This window comes from Oryx dammah, unplaced genomic scaffold (genome assembly GCF_014754425.2).
Source record: "Oryx dammah isolate SB20612 unplaced genomic scaffold, SCBI_Odam_1.1 HiC_scaffold_26, whole genome shotgun sequence".
Classification (NCBI taxonomy): Eukaryota; Metazoa; Chordata; class Mammalia; order Artiodactyla; family Bovidae; genus Oryx; species Oryx dammah.
Window position 1 is genome coordinate 80,612,854 of NW_024070210.1, and position 19,350 is coordinate 80,632,203.

General features: G+C 40.9%; 1 protein-coding gene across 2 annotated transcripts in view; it reads left to right on the forward strand.

Moving 5' to 3' along the window:
* Window positions 1–19,350, forward strand: part of NPTN (neuroplastin) — a 66,734-nt gene that overhangs the window by 23,499 nt on the left and 23,885 nt on the right. For both annotated transcript variants that reach the window (XM_040227378.1, XM_040227377.1), the window contains exons 2-4: window positions 9,306–9,653; window positions 14,528–14,699; window positions 18,279–18,373. In XM_040227378.1, coding sequence (XP_040083312.1) covers window positions 9,306–9,653; window positions 14,528–14,699; window positions 18,279–18,373 — 615 coding nt within the window. The remainder of the gene's footprint in view (window positions 1–9,305; window positions 9,654–14,527; window positions 14,700–18,278; window positions 18,374–19,350) is intronic.

Here is a 19,350-nt window from a genome sequence, read left to right on the forward strand (position 1 = left end):
CTACTATAAACTATTTATACTTTGAAAGTAATTCATCAGCTGGGAAGTCTGTAACTGACTTTATTGCCTAACATCTTGGGATGTGATTCAAAGATTGAATTTTCCTGTGTGCGAAGTGTTTGATTCCGGCTTCTGGGAATGGCTATTTAAAAGAAGGTAGGAGAGGGACTTTTTACCTCTTTAGTTAAAATATCTTCTAGATTAAATTCATACTATCAGCTCCAACTACTTGTGTTTGCTGTCATTCTTATGCGCTTTATGAGGATGAAAGAGTGAGATAAATCGTATTATCCTCTGGAAGAATATGCTGAATTGTGTTATTTTTGATATTTAAATCCTGGTTGTTGGTATGTTGGTATGTTGTCAGGGACAAGTGAGTGAGCTCATTATCAAAAGTTACATTGAATCTGTGATGGTGCTATGCATCCTCAGTCCTGTCTCACTCTTTTAAGACCTCCCGGACTGTAGCCCACCAGGCTCCTCTGTCCATGGGATTTCCTAGGCAAGGATACCGGAGCGGCATTTTCTTCTCCAGGGGATCTTCCCCACCCAGGGATCAAACCCGTGTCTCCTGCATTGACTGGCAGATACTTTACCACTGTGCCACCTGAGAAGAAAAACTAGTAACCTAAAAGAAAAATAAATTGTGTAATCTTTACTTAATTACTTTTTCTGCAAATTTCACTTGTCTAATACAGAAATTTGCAAAGAAAATAATTAGTGGAGATTACTAATTGCCCATGGCTTTTAGTGGTGTAAGTAAGGATCACATAATGTATTTTTCTCTTAGTTTTACTGGTTTGTTTTTGTTTTTGGCAGTGGCTACAAGTCCTATGGGATCTTAGTTCCCTGACCAGATACTGAAATCTTAGCAGTGAAAGCATGGAGTCCTAACCACTAGACTGTCAGGGAATGCCCCTCCACTTCCTCCTTGCTTTTGAGAATGGTTTATTTCACTGGAGTATTCAACCTTTCCAGAATATTGTTTTCATTTTGTCTTTAATAATCCTAAGTGAAGGGTCAGTTGAGGCACACTCTTCAAATACTCTGTTACTGTGTCTCTTCTCCAGAAACATTGTTTCTGGCTTCAAAATTCCATTTGGGTGTGTGTTTCTGTTGGCCCACAGGTAGTTTTCACCATCTCTTGGGATAAGAGCTTTTGTTAGGGTTTGCTTAAATATGTAAGGGTTTCATTGTTTGAAACCAGACCTTTCATTAAGAATGTTCTTTGAGATACTGTTGGTATGTATGCATTGTCTGTTTCCTTTGGATGAAACATCTGTGGTTTTTAATGGCTAGCAAAACTAGCTTTTTTCCTTTGTGTATTAACAGTTGAGTACTGTTTGTAGAGTTAAAAAGTAGATTTTCTGCAGTTCCTGAAAAGATTAGCTTGACAGCAGTTTGTGGCTACTGCATTTTTCCCCTTGGACACATCCTTAGTTGAAAACTAAGGTTATGGTCATTTTGATGTCACAGTCCAGATGGGCCCTTATCTATATTTAACTTCACTTTCTTTGCTCAAGATTAAGTTAAAATGCCTCTTTCCTCCCTGATGTGAGGAAGAAGTGTTGTTGGTCTCAAGGACTGTCTATAATAATGAAGCTGTTTACTGCATTATTAGTAAAGGCATAGACTCAGTGGCTAGGATTTTATGATGGATAGCCTATAAGCAGAGTTTTCAATTTCTTATTGGCCATTTGAGGATATTCTGGGACATATGTGATGTTACTGAGCTCCCTGCCTGGAGCATGTTGGATATGCATGAAGAAATGCAGGAAGGGTGAGCTGATTGTTCTCTCTGCTGTTAAAAATTTCCAGTCCTTATTTCTTAGATTTGGTGTCAAGTTCTGTTTTTATAAGACCCTCTTTTTTTTTAAACCAGTATTCTAATTTTTAAAAATTTAATGCTGGCAGTCTTACTTTATTTAATGCCCCTTTCTATTTAAAACATGTTGAAATTCTCTGGGTCATTGGTTTTCATACTTTTTTCGTTTGGAAAAATTCAGAAAAAGTGTAATGAACAACTCCCATCCCCCGGGTGAGTCTTTGAGTTCTGTCCCCCCAACTTTTTCACCCCACAGTGTTTTTGAGGTACTTCAGTAGAATACCCAGAAATGATTTAGATCATCCTTTAAATTAGAGTAGAATGCTTGCATAAAACAGCCATCTTATATTATTATTACATTTTTAGTTCTATAGGTTACAAAGTAACTTTATTACATTGTTCATATGAACCTCACCATGACCTTATGAAGAAGGTAGGAATTATTATCCCCATTTTTCAGATGAGGAGACTGAGTTTGAAGAAGTTGAAGAAACCAACCCAGATGTTGTAAACCATGGCTCATATCCTTATAAGGTGAGCTCTCAATTTAAATAGAGAGACCCTTATCTCTCCACACATCCAGTAGCAATACAGTCAAAACTCAGTGTTTAACCTGGTGTCTGGGACATCTCTCCCTATATCATATGCAAATTTTGGTGTGTATTTTCTGGTAAGAGACAAGCCTGTGACTTTTTTTTTTTTTTTTAATCATCATTGTTTAGTCGCTAAGTAATGTCTGATTCTTTGCGACCCCATGGACTGTGGCCCTCCAGACTCTTCTGTCCAGGGGATTTCCCAGGCAAGAATACTGGAGTAGGTTGCCATTTCCTTCTCTAGGAGATCTTTCTGACCGAGGGATGGAACCCACATCTCCTGCGTTGCAGACAGATTCTTTACAGCTGAGCCCCCAGGAAAGTCCCTTTTAATCATACTGTGCCTTCTTGTGTGTGTGTGTCACTGAGTTTTAGTCCCATGGATCTTGATAGGTCATGCTTGTTTAGCTTATGAAAGGGAATTGACAGGAGGACTGAATGAAAATTTGTGTTGAATGAAGATCAGTCATATTGAATGCCTATTTCTTGTCTAATCTAAAGTAACTTAACATTTGTAGAACCTACAGATCTCTTCCATATATATCACATGACTTCTACAACTACCTTAAGTGGCATCATTCCTGCTTGAAGAAACTGCTCAAAGTTAAGAGAATTTAAGTTGTGGAGGTACTGACTCAAAAGCTGACTCTTCTTAAAAAAATAACCTGATATGATCAAAATCCTGTAACTACCATTTTTGTGAATTTACAGTTTGGTCTGCTTGATATCCAGTATCTTCCCATATATTATTGCCAAGCAGCTTAATTTATAATTAGTAGGCCAATTTACTTTTTGTTTTTTTAAAGGAGAATCTTGTACTGCCTCTTTTTATTCTCATTACTTTGGGGCTTTCCATATTGTTCATTATCTTAGATTGAATGATTTGTAACTCTGTAATAACATTTGCTAATTCCTTGAGTCCACACTTCTGTTACCACTCCCCTTATTTTTAGTTTGCTCTGAGGATAGGAAGGAATGAAGAATACTCAACTCTTTCATTGCCTTCTGCAATTAATATTTCCATTCTGGTTCTTATTTTTAACCTTAATTTTTAAGGTTAAAATTAATTTTATGCTGTTTATTGATGAAGTTGGATTCTAAGTTGGAGCTCCTTTAAGAGAAAATTTCTACTTCCCAGACTGTTGTTGGAACAGTGCTGAAGGCTGCTGCATATGGCTTGTTCAGCATAATTTCTGTGGAGACATAGAATAATGGCTAACCTTCTTGAGTGCTTACTAGGTGCCAGGTACTTTTTTAAGCTGTATGTCAATTTCAAGTAATCCTCACAATAACTCTTTGAGGTTGCTACTATTATTAGTCCAGCCTACAGATTAGGGAGAAGCTCAGAGGTTAGGTCATTTGCCTAAGGTCATACAATTAGTGACAGCACCTCCAAGTAATCCAGATTTAGAGTTTGCTACTTTTATCCACTAAACTACATAGTCTCCTATTTCTCAGAACAGAAGGCTGACTAAAATATGCTAAAACAGATTGTTTTAGCCATTTGGATGCTATAATTTTGGAATAAAGGATGGCCCTGGATTAGAAGCTGGTGAATGGAGAAGATCTTAATTTCTAAGCCTTTGTCATGACTCCTTGATAGAGATAGCTGTTAAAGGAATAGGTGTGACTTTGGAAAATGCTTTGTAATTGCTGCTGTCTCTCACCTGCAGATCAGACTGGTCCATGAAATGAGACCCATATACCTCCTTCTTGCTGTGGAGAATGAGGTTACCCCATTTTCATCCACTCTCATGGCCTCAGGCCTGCCTTACACTTGGTTTTAACACACAGAATGAGTGCCTGTGGACTTAGGACCTATCTTTGGTGTTGAGGGATAGTGTTAAGGATTAAATTAAGCAGTAAGAATAGGCAGGCTTATTGCAGTCAAGAGTCACTTAGATTTAAAATACCATACCTATAACTGAAGCTGGATACCAGTCTGCCGTGTTCTGAGTCTGTCTTCTTTTTGGGGTGCTTGATATGAGTGAATGGGGGAGGGGGAGAGAAGCTCTCTTGTGTTCTTGGCTGTTATTTCCTCTTTTTTATGAGGCACGAAGGAAAGAACAGCATGAGCCACCCACAGGGAATTAGTAGTGGAGAGGGGCTTGAAGGGAACAGCTGTTTTTTTTTTTTTTTTTAAAGGTGACAGAAACAGGCTAAATTTAAAGGCCCGGCCTTGGCAGTAGTCAGCTGAGAGAGGAATATAAGTGAATCTTACTGTCTGTTCACTGATAGCCCTGGAGGAAAATGAGAATATTGGCTGTAAAAAAAATCACTGATGGTCCCTCTTGTATGGGGCTAGGATAGCATTTTTGCTTCCTTAGGGCATATGTAAAAGCAGTTTTCTTGGGATTAGGCTCAACTTGTTCTTCTGTGTTCCCTTCTTCTCACCCTCTGCTACATATCTACACATGCAGTTTTCCCTGCCAGAGAGCTCCTCCTTTTCTCCGGCTGCTAGCCCCAGCTGTCATCTTCTCGTCCCATCCCCAGTTACAGTTTTACTTTAGGCTTTTCCTGGTTTTACTGTCTTCATTTTTTAATACTATGCCGGCCACCCTCCTCCACACTCAGTTTCTAGTTCCTCCCTCCCACAAAACTAGTGACCACTCTGGCTTCCCTCTTTATCATTGTTGAACTGAAGGAGCTGATATTAGTACTTTGTCAAACCTGTTTGAGTTCTGAGCCCATTTACCTGTTACAGTGGATGGAGATGCTGGTAGAGAGGGGGCCAGAGGTTGTTTTTCTGAAATTAGGCTTTTTCCAAAATATTGGATGAGCTTTGACCTGGAAATCAAACAGATGCTTTTCCTGGTCTCCTGACTTTCAGCAGTATGTGCTCTCACGTTGAGGGCATGTATTTGTTTGAAAGCCGTTGGTAATGAAAGGCAGGGCAGTGAGTCAGGCTGTGAGCTGCCTTGCCTCCTGCTGCTGCTGAGAGCTGGTTCTTCTCTTCTCCTGAATTAGAGCTAATTTTGGGTGGATAATGAGGTAGATGGTTGCTAATAACTTTGCCTTGCTGTGATTCCACAGTACTGTATAGAGAGAGCATTTTTTTTTTCTTTTCTTTTCCCTATTGCTAGGAGGAGAAATAGATCTGTTTTCATGATTTTTGATGAGTGTTCAGCTATCAAGGAATTCCCTACTTGTTTTATTTAGAGGCAGTGTGTTTTTTTTGGAAAGAATGGTACACTAAAAGCTGAAGATCTCTGTTTTGATCCCCGCTCCACTCAGGATTAGCTACCTAAGTGATCTTGATCAAATCATGAACCTATCTCTGCACTTGACCTATGAACCTTGTGAATTTATGTGAACAAAATGAGATGTGATATGTGTGAAAGCACTTTGTAAACTGTTTCATAAATATTTTAGGTGCTGCCCTTTAGTAATTTGGCCACTAACTACAACACGAGAAATGCCTTTAATGTTTTTTAAGCTCCTTTCTATGAAGCTAGGCTTCTTAAGAGCAGGGTGGTAGAACCATCAGAACTGTGGGGAAAGTCTTGCTTCTGAACCATCTTTTGTTTTCTCACTCTTCTCTACCCTTTCCCACCGTCCCCCCGCCCCCCACTCACTCACATTCGCATAATTGCTTTAGGATTTCTTTGATCCTTGTGCTATTCTGTCTCTATTCTTTAATAATTATAATTTTAAGGATTAGTCATCATAGTGTGCTGCATGTTCCAGTGGAGGAGTCTTGACTTTTCATAGGCAGAATTAATTAATTATATTTAAGTGGTGACCAAAATATCTGTAACTTTTCTGGCTTAGGGAGACACATTGACTGTAGTTGTGGTGTTAAGAGACCATACTTTGGACACACCTGAATTCCAGTCTAGACTCTTCACTGTTAGCTTGTAACTGCGGGAAAAGTACTCAACTTTTTTGGACCTTGGTTTCCACATCTTTTAAGGGGATTATAATTGCATCTGTGCTATGTTGTGAAGATTAAATGAGATAATATAAAAGTGCTTAGCACATTGTCTAACACATAACACATACTTAGAAAATGTTATCTATTGATATACATGTCTAATAATAATAAATAATACCCCTCAAAGCACAGATAGATGTCTGTTGTCATTGTTTTAAGAGATTTTTACTTTTGTTTTTAGATAAGTTTGCTTAAATATATATCATTGTTGTTTTTGTTTAGCTGACTCTCTTGCAACCTCATGTACTGTATAGCCCTTCAGGCTCCTCTGTCCATGAGATTTCCCAGTGCTGGAGTGGGTTGCCACTCACTTCTCCGAGGGGATCTTTCTGACCCAGGGATCGAACCCATGTCTCCTGCATTGCAGGCAGACTCTCTGTCGCTGAGCCACAAGGGAAGCCCTAAATATATATAATATAATTTACTAGTCGATAATCAAGGAACATTTTTGACTTGGTCCCCTTCCCTGTATACAAGAAGAAAACTAAACTAAATCAGATCAGCACTTCCTTAGAAGTAAGTCTTGTCCAGAAGTTGCAGTGTTGGTTTGAGTGACTTTCTTCATTCTGGGCAGTGGAGAATTGTGTTCAGACTGTGTCTCCACTGTCTTTGAATTGTGGTGTCTTGGGATTTATGATTATTTTGAAATTGGATGGGTTCTCGGTGGTTCTGGACATACTTGCAGGTATTCCTTCTACATAGCATGGTCAGTAAATTGAATAGGCTTAGATCTAAGCTTGTTTTGAAGTGCAATTCAGAAGAAGGGAGAAAAAAGGAGAAATCCACTAACAACGTATTTCTAGAGCATAATTAGGCACATTATCCCATCATTCAAGGGGACACAAATTCCCCCAGTTCACAGAGAATGTGAGAATAAGAGCATTTGTGAATTCCACTTAATGATCAAGAGTATGATTAAAGGAGAATAATACTTTTTTCTCCTTTCTAGGGATTTACTGATAAATAGTTTTCTTTAGTGACTGAGCCAGTAGTAAAATGAATGAAAAGATAGTGTGAAAGCTAAAACATAGCTCCTTGGGTACCCTTTTATCTGAAAGTGAGCTCAGCTTTGCATGCAATGGCTTGGTGTCTTCTTTCTGGAATTCTGAAACTTCCCCTGCACCTGAGAATGATATATTTTTGGCTTTTTGGGGCCTCTCATTATTAGTTCCTTTCAGGGAACTGATATCCGGTCTCAAAAGGTAGTTTAGGCATGTCATTTTGAAGGCAGAACAGTTAATCTGAGGCTGTTAATGACTGCTTTCCTATCCTTCCCAGATTCTGAATTTTTTATCAGTTGAAAGACTAGTATGAATTTGGAGTTCTTGACATCTACTTGAGTAAGTGTAGTATTTCCCATAGGGTTCTGAGGTCCATGGTGTAGAGTTTATCTCCAAAGGCAAATATGCAGTGGATATAAACAGAAAAATTTCCACTTAGCAACCTCCATTTTCAGCAATCCCATTATATCCTTGGCTTTTGGTCTGTAGGGAAACTGTTCCATTTAATTCATACTTCTCCTCTGAAATGTTCTTAACCTGATGTTGGTAGATACTGGCCTTACTCTGCTCATTGCAGAGGATCTGGCTTGGGCCCAAGAGAAATTGCCCGGCGACTCAGAGTTCCCTCTTATAGCTTCTTGCCTGTACTTTAGATATTGAATTATTAGTACCTTTTAGCCTGAATTGGTAGAAATGCTGAATGGACCCTTGGTGGAGTAAATGGGTGAGAGAGAGTATGCTTGCACTGTGATATGGACTCCATTCCAAGTTCTTCCAATAAGTCTGGATTTTTTTTTGCTCTCTCTTTGCCATTGCCACCTTATCTTACACAAGTGTAACCTCAAACAAATTATGGGCAAGTGGAGGTAGACATCAACCTTAAGTTCCTGGGCAATTCCTGGCAATGTTGGTGAGGCCTAGCCTTTACCATAGAGTTTAGTTTAATACATCATTGTACAGTTTTCATTCTTTTTGAGCTGGCCTCTAGGAACCAGGCAACTAAAGAATGTGAAGAGAGCCTGTCAGATGCCATGGATTTTTTTGTTTGTTGTTCTGGTTCGGTTTTTGTTTTTGTGTCATGGTTATTTTTAAGACTGACTTTTCAGGAGACTTTTCTGGTTTATAAATTTATGGGATTGTGGAGGGAATAGTCCCTCCAGACGCTGGCAATAAGTTGAGTTACTGTTGGTTCCACTCCTAAGCTGACCCCGATAGTAATTCTCACTCTGAAATACAGACTGTCTTGCTCTCCTGTACCAGAGGGTTTGCTTTCAGATAGAGGCTGCTTCACAAACAACGGGGTTATTTGTTTGCCATGGGCCCACGGAAGAAGAGGATGCGGGAAAGTCTAACCTGAATTCAGGATAGGATCCTGCATGAGTGAGAAATTTGCTAGCCTTTCAGGTGAGATTTGGACTCTGACTCCCAAAAGAAGGTGTCAGTAGGTCATTAACGCTTCTTGTTGTGACCCATAAAAGACATTGCATTTCTAACCAAGTGTTCACCCATCCAAAAGAGAGATCCTGACTTGGCATGTAAACCTATTGCCACTTCCGGTTATCTTTCATCACTTGCCTGAGTTTGAAAAGGTAATGGTTTGTGTTCTATGGAAAGAGACTTCCCTGAGACCCAAGGCTTTCTCATTCCTACCGGCTGGGCCCATTGCTAAAATGCTTTCCAGTGGGCTTGCTTCTGCCTGGCCAGCACCTGGGCTGCCCCAGCTTGTAATTAGCCTGCCTTTGCTTCATAAGCTTCCCAGGGTGGTTCTTCTTCTAAAAGCTTGTATGAAATGCTATTTACTGTCTCTTTATAGTTTAAAAATGAATCCTTTTTGTTCTTTGCAACTCATTTGCTTTTTTTCTTTTCTTTTCTTTAAATTACTATTAACACCTGTTGATTCTTCTTTTTTTCTGATTGGCCTGTCACTGCATTCCTGCTCCCCCTCCCTCTAGCTGGGTTTGTCAAGTCGCCCATGTCAGAAACTAAGCTCACTGGGGACGCCTTTGAGCTGTACTGTGACGTGGTCGGGAGCCCCACGCCAGAGATCCAGTGGTGGTACGCAGAAGTCAACCGGGCAGAGTCTTTCAGACAGCTGTGGGACGGTGCTCGGAAGCGCCGTGTCACCGTAAACACCGCCTACGGGTCAAACGGCGTGAGTGTGCTGAGAATTACCCGGCTCACCTTGGAGGACTCTGGGACTTACGAGTGCAGGGCCAGCAACGACCCCAAGAGGAATGACTTGAGGCAAAACCCTTCCATAACATGGATTCGAGCCCAGGCTACCATAAGCGTCCTTCAGAGTGAGTCCAGCACCCTACGGTAGCAGTCCTGTAGTCACTAGAGGTGGCCCGCTGACCCTTCCCTCTGCTTCCTTTCCCTCTTCCCCAGTATGATCACTCTCCCCACCCCTTGTCTTCGTTTTTTCAAACCCATGACCCTTCTGGTTGTAGTGTATGAAAATATCTGTGGCAACTTTTTTTTTTTTGTATCTTTGCTGTCCTCTTGACCTCGCTTACCCCCCAACCCTTCTCTGTGTCTCTCTCCTCAGGAACAAAGAACTTGGGAAATCTGTGATTGTCCAAAATCATCTGCATTGGGAAGAGGTGGGGGGAGAACTGGGGAGGCTAACGACAAAGACTCTCGAAGCTCGCGAAGCCAGGCAGTCGCGCCAGGGTAGCGTTGGGTCACTTCTCTCCCTCCCCTTGAATTCTGTAGCAGGGTTCCTGCTATCTTTTTGCTGATTTATTACCTGGTGCCTTTCTATTTTTATTTCTCTCCCCAATCTAACTATTTTTTATTTTTCTGTGCATCTGTTTGAAGCTCTCTGAGTAGCTGCCTTCACCTCTGTGGTTTTAAGTTTGTGTCTGCCCAGCCTCTTCCCTCACTGTGACTTGGTGTCATCCTGTCTATGGTGGGAATGTTGCCATGGGTGTGGTGTGGTGATGTGTTTTGGTTGTTGGGTGGCATGTAAGCTTGGATATTTCCATAGTTCTAGCTCTTTTTCTTTTCTGAAACAGTGGCATGTGCTTCTCTGATAACAGCCCTCCACTGCAGCAGCATATTCCTCATGGTCCTGCCCATCTAGTCTCCTATTCTCTAAAGAGCAGCGGCCTTAGGTTTTCTCCATATGTCTTGCTGTTAGGAACTAGATGACACTAAGCTGCACAGTATTTTTCTTTTAAATCCCATCATACTGTTTCAAAGTCAGAGTTGGATCTGTTGACAGTTTGATGACTGACTATTGACACAGTAGTCAGTGCCACACTACCATCCCAGAGGCTGGCAACCCCAGAAGTAGTTTGGAAGCCATTCATACTGGCCTTTTCTTGTGTCTTGAAAAAAGAAAAAGAGGAAACTAAATTCTAACCCTGTTCCTCTGAGTGGTAAGAGTGAGGGGAGCAGTTGGCTCAGAACCCTTCTTTTCATCCTGTAGTAGCAGGTACAAGTGAGAAACCAGATACAGGAGCTTTTGTGGCCATCTCTTTCTGAATAGTGTTAACTGCGTGTGTGGTAGGAAGGAGAGGAAGGGAGAAGCTACCACAGAGCCAGTGCTTCTGACCAGGAAGACTTTTAGCCCACATCTGTCCTGCTTGTAATTGAGGAAGCATTCTCCATTTAATGGAAAGATCCTCTGGGTTTTTCACCTTCTTTTCAGGGACTCAGAGCCCCTAGAGCCAATTCTGGTTTAAAGAACTGACTGACTTAGAGAGATTAAATAAAAACAGTGAAATACATTTATGAGGATGTTGGTAATAACACAGGGGGTCATTTGAAATGGGCCTTGAATCTCCTGTGGAAAGTAGCAAGTTAGCTGTCTGTTCTTTATAGCAGCTCAGGAGATGCCTATGAAGAGGACTTCGAGGAGAGGTAGAAGAGGCTGCTGCAGTTGGCACTGTTGAATCAGAGAACCTGCTTCTGGAAAGGGAAAAAGAAAACTTTGTCTATGTGAAAATGGGGAACATTAACCCAGTGATTTTTCTTTTATTTAATAATTTTTTTTTCCCCTTGCACGCCTCCTTCTCCTGCCCCCATGCTCCTTTCCTTGTAAGAGCAGAGTTACCCAGATGGCCACAAAGGTCTGCAGAAGTTTGTAGGCATGGACTGGGCTGGGCATTTGGTACTTGTACTTGTAGGAGCCTGACTCAAGTGGACTCACAGTTAAAAGGTCATGCCTTGGGGCTGAAAGAAGATGAGTCTTTGGGGTACCTGCCTCTCATTCTCGAGAGTATATAGCAGTCTCCCAGTTTCCTTAGAAATAAGTTTCCTAACTTAAGGGTGTCTGCATGTGATTGAACCAAACCCTGGCTAGTTTAGATTCTCCCCAGACTTCCCTATAAATCAGTTAATCCTAGTTAACTGATTCAGAGAGCTAATCGTCTTCATTCATTTTTTAAACACCCTGAATTCCACTCTAATTGGACTGTTCTATGATTCAGCATCCTCAATGACATTTGTCTCCAAGGGGAAGTTGAAATTTTCTAAGGATGACCTCCTGGCAGTAGGAGAAGTGTGCCCAGTTTGTAGGTTCTCTCTCTGTCCGTAGCATGTTCTACATATGAATGATGACTAGGGTAAGGGTCTCTGAACCAGCGCTTCTAAATAGGAATAGATGGCAAATAAGAATTTTGAGCTTCTCCTGAATGTTCATCTCTCTTGGACTGTCATGAGTAATGCTCGACCACCAATGTTTGATCGGAAATAAAAGCCCCACCTTCATCCTGGTGCAGAATGCAGTTGTGGCACTGTGACCAAAGACCTTGGTCTAGTACCGGTTTCCATACATAGCAATTATAGGAGGGAGGTTACGCCACCTCACGACCCTCCTATGGTGCAGAATCATATTTAAACCTACTAAAATTATCGACTTGCTCCCTGCTGACTCTCTCCTGGATCTTTAACACCTAAGGGAAAATGTGCTTTCCTTTGCCTTCTGAGAATTATTGGCAGAAAGTTCACCAGGTTGCTTTCATCAACTTCTTAATCTCCCTGAGCTGCAGTGGTCATTTGCATCACCACAGGTAAGAGTAGCATTTACTTTGGCCTCCTTATAATTTAAACATCTTGAAGCTCTGGGCCTCAAAGTTTACCCTTTCTCAGTGCAGTCTGAGAGGAAGAACCAGAAGACAAGTCCCAAATGGGACAGAAAATAAAATTGGATAATAAAAATTCAATAAAAAACTAAAAGTGTGTTTGGGTTTTAATGTTGCCTTTATATTTTTTAATTTCTGTGGAGTACTGGTTCTCTTTATCTCTTTTGTTTTTGCTTGGTTTTGATTTTCCTGGAATTGTGATGCTTTCTGCTGATGGTGTATGTGCGCCTTCCATTGCAGGGTTTGCAGCTGTTCTGCTCGACTTAAGGCCCAGGGATTTGGCTTCTGTCCAGTGTGTTTTGGAAACCATGGGACACCACTGCGCTAATGTGTTTACATGCATCTGCTTCTGTCTTAGTGGCTGCTATGCCTCCATTATCTGTACATAGAGACCCTGTTTGGTGTTACCGATAAGGACCAGTGCTGATTGGAAGATAACCACTATCCTTTTGCTAAAGTTGGAAAATAATGAGAACCAATTTACTTGAGCAAACTTGAGGATTTGCTTTATCACAATATTTTTCTTTGACAATATGAGCTCTACAGTCAGAAATGTTGCATTGATTAGGAGGTGCTTGGGCATTACACTTTTCAAGTGTCCCATGACTTCTCCATCCTCTCTCCCTTCCTGCACAATGAACAAAGCTTGGTTCAAGTGAAGAGGGAGGGAGAGAGTTTTGTCTTTAAGAATTATAGAGTCAGCACTATACGTGTATAAAATGGTGTCAGGGAGCTGCTAGAGAGTTGTAGACAGGAAGAAGCCAAGTGTAGGAAAATGAAAAGTTAGTCAAGGATTTCTAGGAAATAATTGGGAAAAAAGTTAAAGAGCAAATAGCTCTGATTGTGGATTGGAAAAGATTTTAACTTTACTTGAGAATGATTGACCTAAAGTAGAAAAAGAACTAACCATGGGAAATGATTAAAAATGATAACAAGAAAAGACGACAAACAGACTTCTTGACTTTAATATAGTGATGGAATTCAAAGTGCTGTAAAGATGAACCTTTCAGGAATGGTATTGATACAGTGTGCCTTAAAATATTTCTGCTCAATGTATTATAACATTTGACACAGTTTATTTTTGTAGATACTAAATGAGTGATCCCAGGTTATGTAAGCCCAGGTAGAACCTGAAGATGAAGTATATAATTTCTCTAGGGTGGAAAGTGTTATGGGGGTGCTTTTGGCTTGGAGGGGGAGGGATAAAGAATTTGGTCAGATGTGTTTTCTAGGCCCAGCTTTGTCGCTAATAATAATTATGGCCTTGCACAAGTAATTTTTACCTTTTTAGCTCTTAAAGACTGGGATTCATTGAACCCTAAAAGCCTTTCAGCTCTAAAATTCTAGGAGCCCATAATACCAGCATATACTACATTCTAGTTATGATTATCTTAGAATGAAAAATATTTTAAAGTGCAGTTCTGAAAATATTTTGTCTTTGGAGTAGAATATGGGCTGGAGAGAAGAACTGACGGTTCCTTAGGAATTTTCTCTCGGCAAAATTTGGAAAATGCAATAGACTTTCGGCAGGAAATTTGCCTTTAAGATCTATATTGTCTTTTTCTACATAATTAATGGCCATGGCTGGTTTGCTATAGATTTATCAGATTTAAATGTGGGAAAGCCATACATGTATTACCTAATTGTAACTATTACTGTTTCAAGGCCTAGTGACTCCATAGGAAGTTTATTAGTTATCTAAATGATACTGCCTTTGTCTTCAGAATTGCAAGGTGGAGCCTGGTTTTTTAATTGAAGCCAAATTGGTTGGTGGTTCTTATCTCAAAAAATGATGGTATTCAAATGCATAAGTGAATTGTTGCCAGTACAAGCATCCATAATACTCCCATTCTTTTCACGTCTAGGCCAGCTGGTCTTCAGGCTGTTGTCTGCGCTAGTGATCATTTGCTTATAATCATTGTTTTTCCTTTATTGACTTCCTCCAAAGTGGTAAAGTGAAATTCCTCATGTGGTCCTGTCTGCCCTCCCTCTTCTAGTCTCCCCAGCCTACCCCATCCTACTCTCAGGCCAGGGCTACGGAGAATGGAACTCTGGCTCCCGATCATTGTGCACTCTTATTACAGAACCAAGGATTGTCACCAGTGAAGAAGTCATTATTCGAGAAAGCCCTGCGCCCTCTGTTACCCTGCAGTGTAACCTCACCTCCAACTCGCACACCCTTACATACAGCTACTGGACAAAGAATGGGGTAGAACTGACTGCCACTCGTAAGAATGCCAGCAACATGGAATACAGGTGAGAGGGGCTAGCATCTCCTGGGAAGATGAGAGGTTACATGGTTGAATTTACTTCACATTCATAACCTGTAATTAAGTTATGTGGGAGAGCCATGATATATATGGTCCTCCTCTAGAGAGTCTAATCCAGAGTATATCTGGGGTGAGGCTAGAATTTCCATGGATTTCCAAGTAATTTCTAATGAGCAACCAGGTTTGAGAGCCATAAAAGATCTCTTCCTTATGATAACAGCAACTGAGGGCATCAGGAGTGATTTGCTTGGGGTAGTAATGCTAGTCAATAAAAAAGCCACAATTAGAATGCAGGTCTCTTGACTTAATCCAGTGGGTTGAAGAATCAGACTGAAATCTGATCTAGGATTCTTAGAGCAAGATTACCATAAGTATTCTTCCCACTGAGTAGATTTCCTAGTGAGTTAGCTTTTAGGAGTGTTTATTATGACCATAACCTCATCAGGCCCGGTGGATATAGGGCTCATTAGTGATCTGGAAAAGGATGGTACCCTGTAATTGCCCTTTGGTGAAAGGGGGATATTTGCTGGCTGAAGTTATCCAGCACCCAACGATTTGGTACATTTTGAAATATCTAGAACACATGGCACCTCACCTTTCAGGATAGTTTGTTCCTAGTTGAAAAGGATCAGCTAATCCTGTTTGGCAGGATGATGCAGTGCGACTAAAGAGTGCACTGGAGTGAGACCAGGAAAACTTTTGTACCCAGTGATAGCAAGGATATTCTGCAGTATTTTGCAGAATTGAGATCATTTCATATCCCTTACGGAGAAGGCATTGGCACCCCACTCCAGTACTCTTGCCTGGAAAATCCCATGAATGGAGGAGCCTGGTAGGCTGCAGTCCATGGGGTCACGAAGTCGGGCACGACTGAGCGACTTCACTTTCACTTTTCACTTTCATGCATTGGAGAAGGAAGTGGCAACCCACTCCAGTATTCTTGCCTGGAAAATCCCAGAGACGGGGAAGCCTGGTGGGCTGCCTTCTATGGGGTCGCACAGAGTCGGACAAAACTGAAGCGACTTAGCAGCAGCAGCAGCAGCAGCAGCAGCAGCAGCAGCAGATCCCTTAAATAATTGACTCACATTAATTTGTGGATCCTCTTCCTCTTTTTTCAGGTAAGAAAACTGGGACTCAAAGAGTAATAACGCTTAACTCCTTTCAAGGCCACGTACTGTGTCTAATAAGTTGCAGAACCAAGCCTAGGTTCCAGGTCTTCTGACTCTTTAGAATCTAGATCATTTGGGATTTTTGTTTGTTTTTCTGTTGTGCTATACCATTTTGTAGCAAGGTAGTTAGTCTGTTTTCCACTGTAGTTTCTTCTGATATAAAATTGGAAATATAGCCTGAGATATGTCCTCATAGTTTGGAAAAGGTTAATTGAATAGCAATATTGGGTGGAATAAAAGGCATCTATTCTTGGTCTGTCCATTAGTTTTGCAAGTTTGTTTTTTTAAATAATACCTCTTTAAAGATACCAGATATCCCATCATATTCCTCTTGGGTCTTGCACTATGTTACCCCTAAAGTTTTGAGCTGTAACTTTGTATAAAGTTTGAACCTGATTTTATAGAATGCCTCTTCTTTCCTCAGCCTATTTGAGGCTTTCCAGGGTGTTCTGCATTGTCATGAGTGTTTTGGGGAATCTGTAGAGTAACAACTCACATTTTGTAGAGTAACAGCTGAGGAGACCTTTGGGCCACCTCATAAGTCAGCAGTGGAGCCCGTCACAAACCGTGCTTGTGCTTAGCCTGCAGGGGACGTTTTTGATTTACTTTCGTTGCTTCCCAATAGCTAGTTGAAGGAAATGTTGTGAGGAGATTTTGAGCCCACTGGCGTGGCCCATAGTTTGAGAATCATCTTCTCAACTTAGTACAATAAATCTAAACCCTGAAGATATTGCTGCTGCTGCTGCTGCTTCTCCTCCTCCCCCTTCTAACTCTGGGAACATTACTAAGAGCAACTGACTTGCATCTGTTTTCTTGTTGGGAGCATATTGATGTAAGAATAGTCATTTGTGTCAATTTGAGAAGACTATTGACGGCTCCTCTTGGAATCTTATGCTGCTATGGGTATGCTGAGACAGTCTTGTGAATGGGCTGTGTCTCTGCTCATTCATAGTCTCTTAACTTGTTTCTTTTTTGAGATGAACAGTAAGATGGATAAATGCGTTTGGCCAGTGTTTTGAGGTTAGGAGTTTTTCAGACGTTAACTAATGCAGTGGAGATTTGGTTATCACAAGTATCATGTTTTAACCGTTGAGCAGAAGAGTAGGAGTGAAACAATATTTATATTCTCATCTGGAAGCTGATGTTTCTCTGTTTTCTGTAATTACACACTAGCCTTTCTGCACATGTTTGGGGTGGTGGTGTATGTAGGCCAGTGTGCAGTTAGCTGATAAGCTGACTTTCAGGACCACGAAAGCTTGTTTAGGATCACCCTTTAGAATTCAGAAGAAGTACTGTTCTCATCACACACACTTCTCACAGTCCTTCCTTTCACTCTGCTTAACTTGGTCTGGATCTGTGCGTAGTTGTTCACTCTTGTTTGTGTTCATTCATTTTTCTACTATATTCTAGGCACTAGGTTATGTGCTGGGTATAGAATTGTGCACCAAATTAACAATGCCTGTCCTCATAGAACTTGGTCTATGGAGAAAACAGGCATTCATCAAGCAATCACATAAATAATTAGACATTGTGATAAGTACTGTGAAGGGTTATAGTGTAGTATGAGAGAATGTCAGGGACAGGGATGTCATTTAGATTGGAGGTGGGAGGAAATGACATGTAAGCCGAGACTGATGGAAAAGGAGTTAGGGAGATGAAGAATAGTGGGACTAGCTTTGTATAGAACAGAGCATCCTTTGTCAGAGTTCTGAGCTAGGAACAAGTTCAGCACATTGAAAAACTGAAAAGAGACCTGCAGGGCTAGAAAGTGGCTGAGATGACACTAGGGAAGGGCCAGATCATGCAAAGCCCTGGAGTTCTAGCTGTACCCAAAAGAGTTGAGCTGCATCTCTGTGGCTGGTGCTCTGATGGCAGATTATTTTCCCCCCGCCGATCCTATTCTGTTATTAGACTTACTGAAAAGCATGCTAGTGAAATACAGGGTAGGAAGAACAGTACCACTAAAACAAACTCTTCAGGAAAGTGCAGAAACAGATGCTTTCTTTCTGCTCTTATTTATTTGACTTGGAACCACAAGGTGCGCAAGAACTTTTTGGTGATGGGCCCATCTTTTGTATCTAAGTGTAGATTTTAGTACTTTGTTACAGCTGTTCTGATTACTTTTTTTGTAGTATATTTCTCCAATAGACTGAAATATCTTAAGGTTAGGAACCATCTCTGTATTTCTGGCATCTAGTAAGGAGTAAATCATTAGTACACAGAGGGAGGTTTTTGCTTATAGTTATGAGGAAGTGAGTTGCATGCAGGGGCACAATTTGGAGAGCAGGGGCACAATTTGGAGAGCAGGGTCCCTGGTTGCCCCTTTCATTCTCCTTTTATTGTGTATTTTGACTGTTCCCAGCTTCCTCACTTGATTTTTCTTCTCATCTCTGCAGGATCAATAAGCCGAGAGCTGAGGATTCAGGCGAATACCACTGTGTATATCAGTTTCTCAGTGCTCCTAAGGCAAATGCCACCATTGAAGTAAAAGGTACAACCCAACAGAGGCTGCGGCGTGAGCCTCTCACTCTCCTTCTGAGACACTATCTTGGCTTGGGCTTCCAGTCTTCAAGCTTTTCTTGTTTTCATTATGGGAGGCAGTATATAATGTTATGGTTAGGACTGAAGACTCAGGAGCTCAGCTGCCTGGGTTTAAATCCAAACCCCACCATCTAGCTGCATGACTGTGGCAAGTTATTTAACTTCTCTTTGCTTCTGTTGTCCTCTTTTGTAAAACCTACCACATGGCACATGGGTTGGTTAGAGGGAATAAATAAGTTGAAGTTGCTGTTTTTGTAGTTTAAAAAATACTTCAGTGTTGGCAGCTTCATATGGTTCATCCTTAGGTAAAGCTCTTAGAATAGTGCCTTTTAAGTATTATTGTGTAGTTATCTCCAATGTGCCAGCAGGATTTGGCAAAGTACAGTGTGCAGGGTGAACATAAACTATTTGTAGGTAATTCATTAGAATTTTAATAGAACCTCTGGGTGCCTGGCATCTAAAGATGAGATTGTAGTTGGAAGTTGCACGGAAGGCCAGTAGAACTGTAAGACTTAGAGCCAACTAACATTTAACCCAACTTTCCTGTATTATTTCAAAGAAGCAACTGAGGCCCAGAAAAGTGAAAACCACTGGCAACGCTATGATAGCATGGAACCCAAGTCTTGACTCCCATCGCCACGTTTTTCCATTTTATAAAATGACCATGGAGAGGCAGAGCTACTGTTTGAGGTCAGACTGAAGAGATGAGGGTATTTTCCAGGCCTTTTCATTTTAGCTTAGAAAGGACACAAACTTGTCTGAATCTATAGGGTGATCTCTAGAAACTGGATGGATTAATTTAGGAAATGGGAATGGTCTATATATAACAGGTATTCAGATTTTCCTTAAAATATTTGGAAGACTAAAAATTTGGACTCAAAAAAAAAAAAAAGCTTGGACACAGTCAGTTTCTATTACATGGTGTTA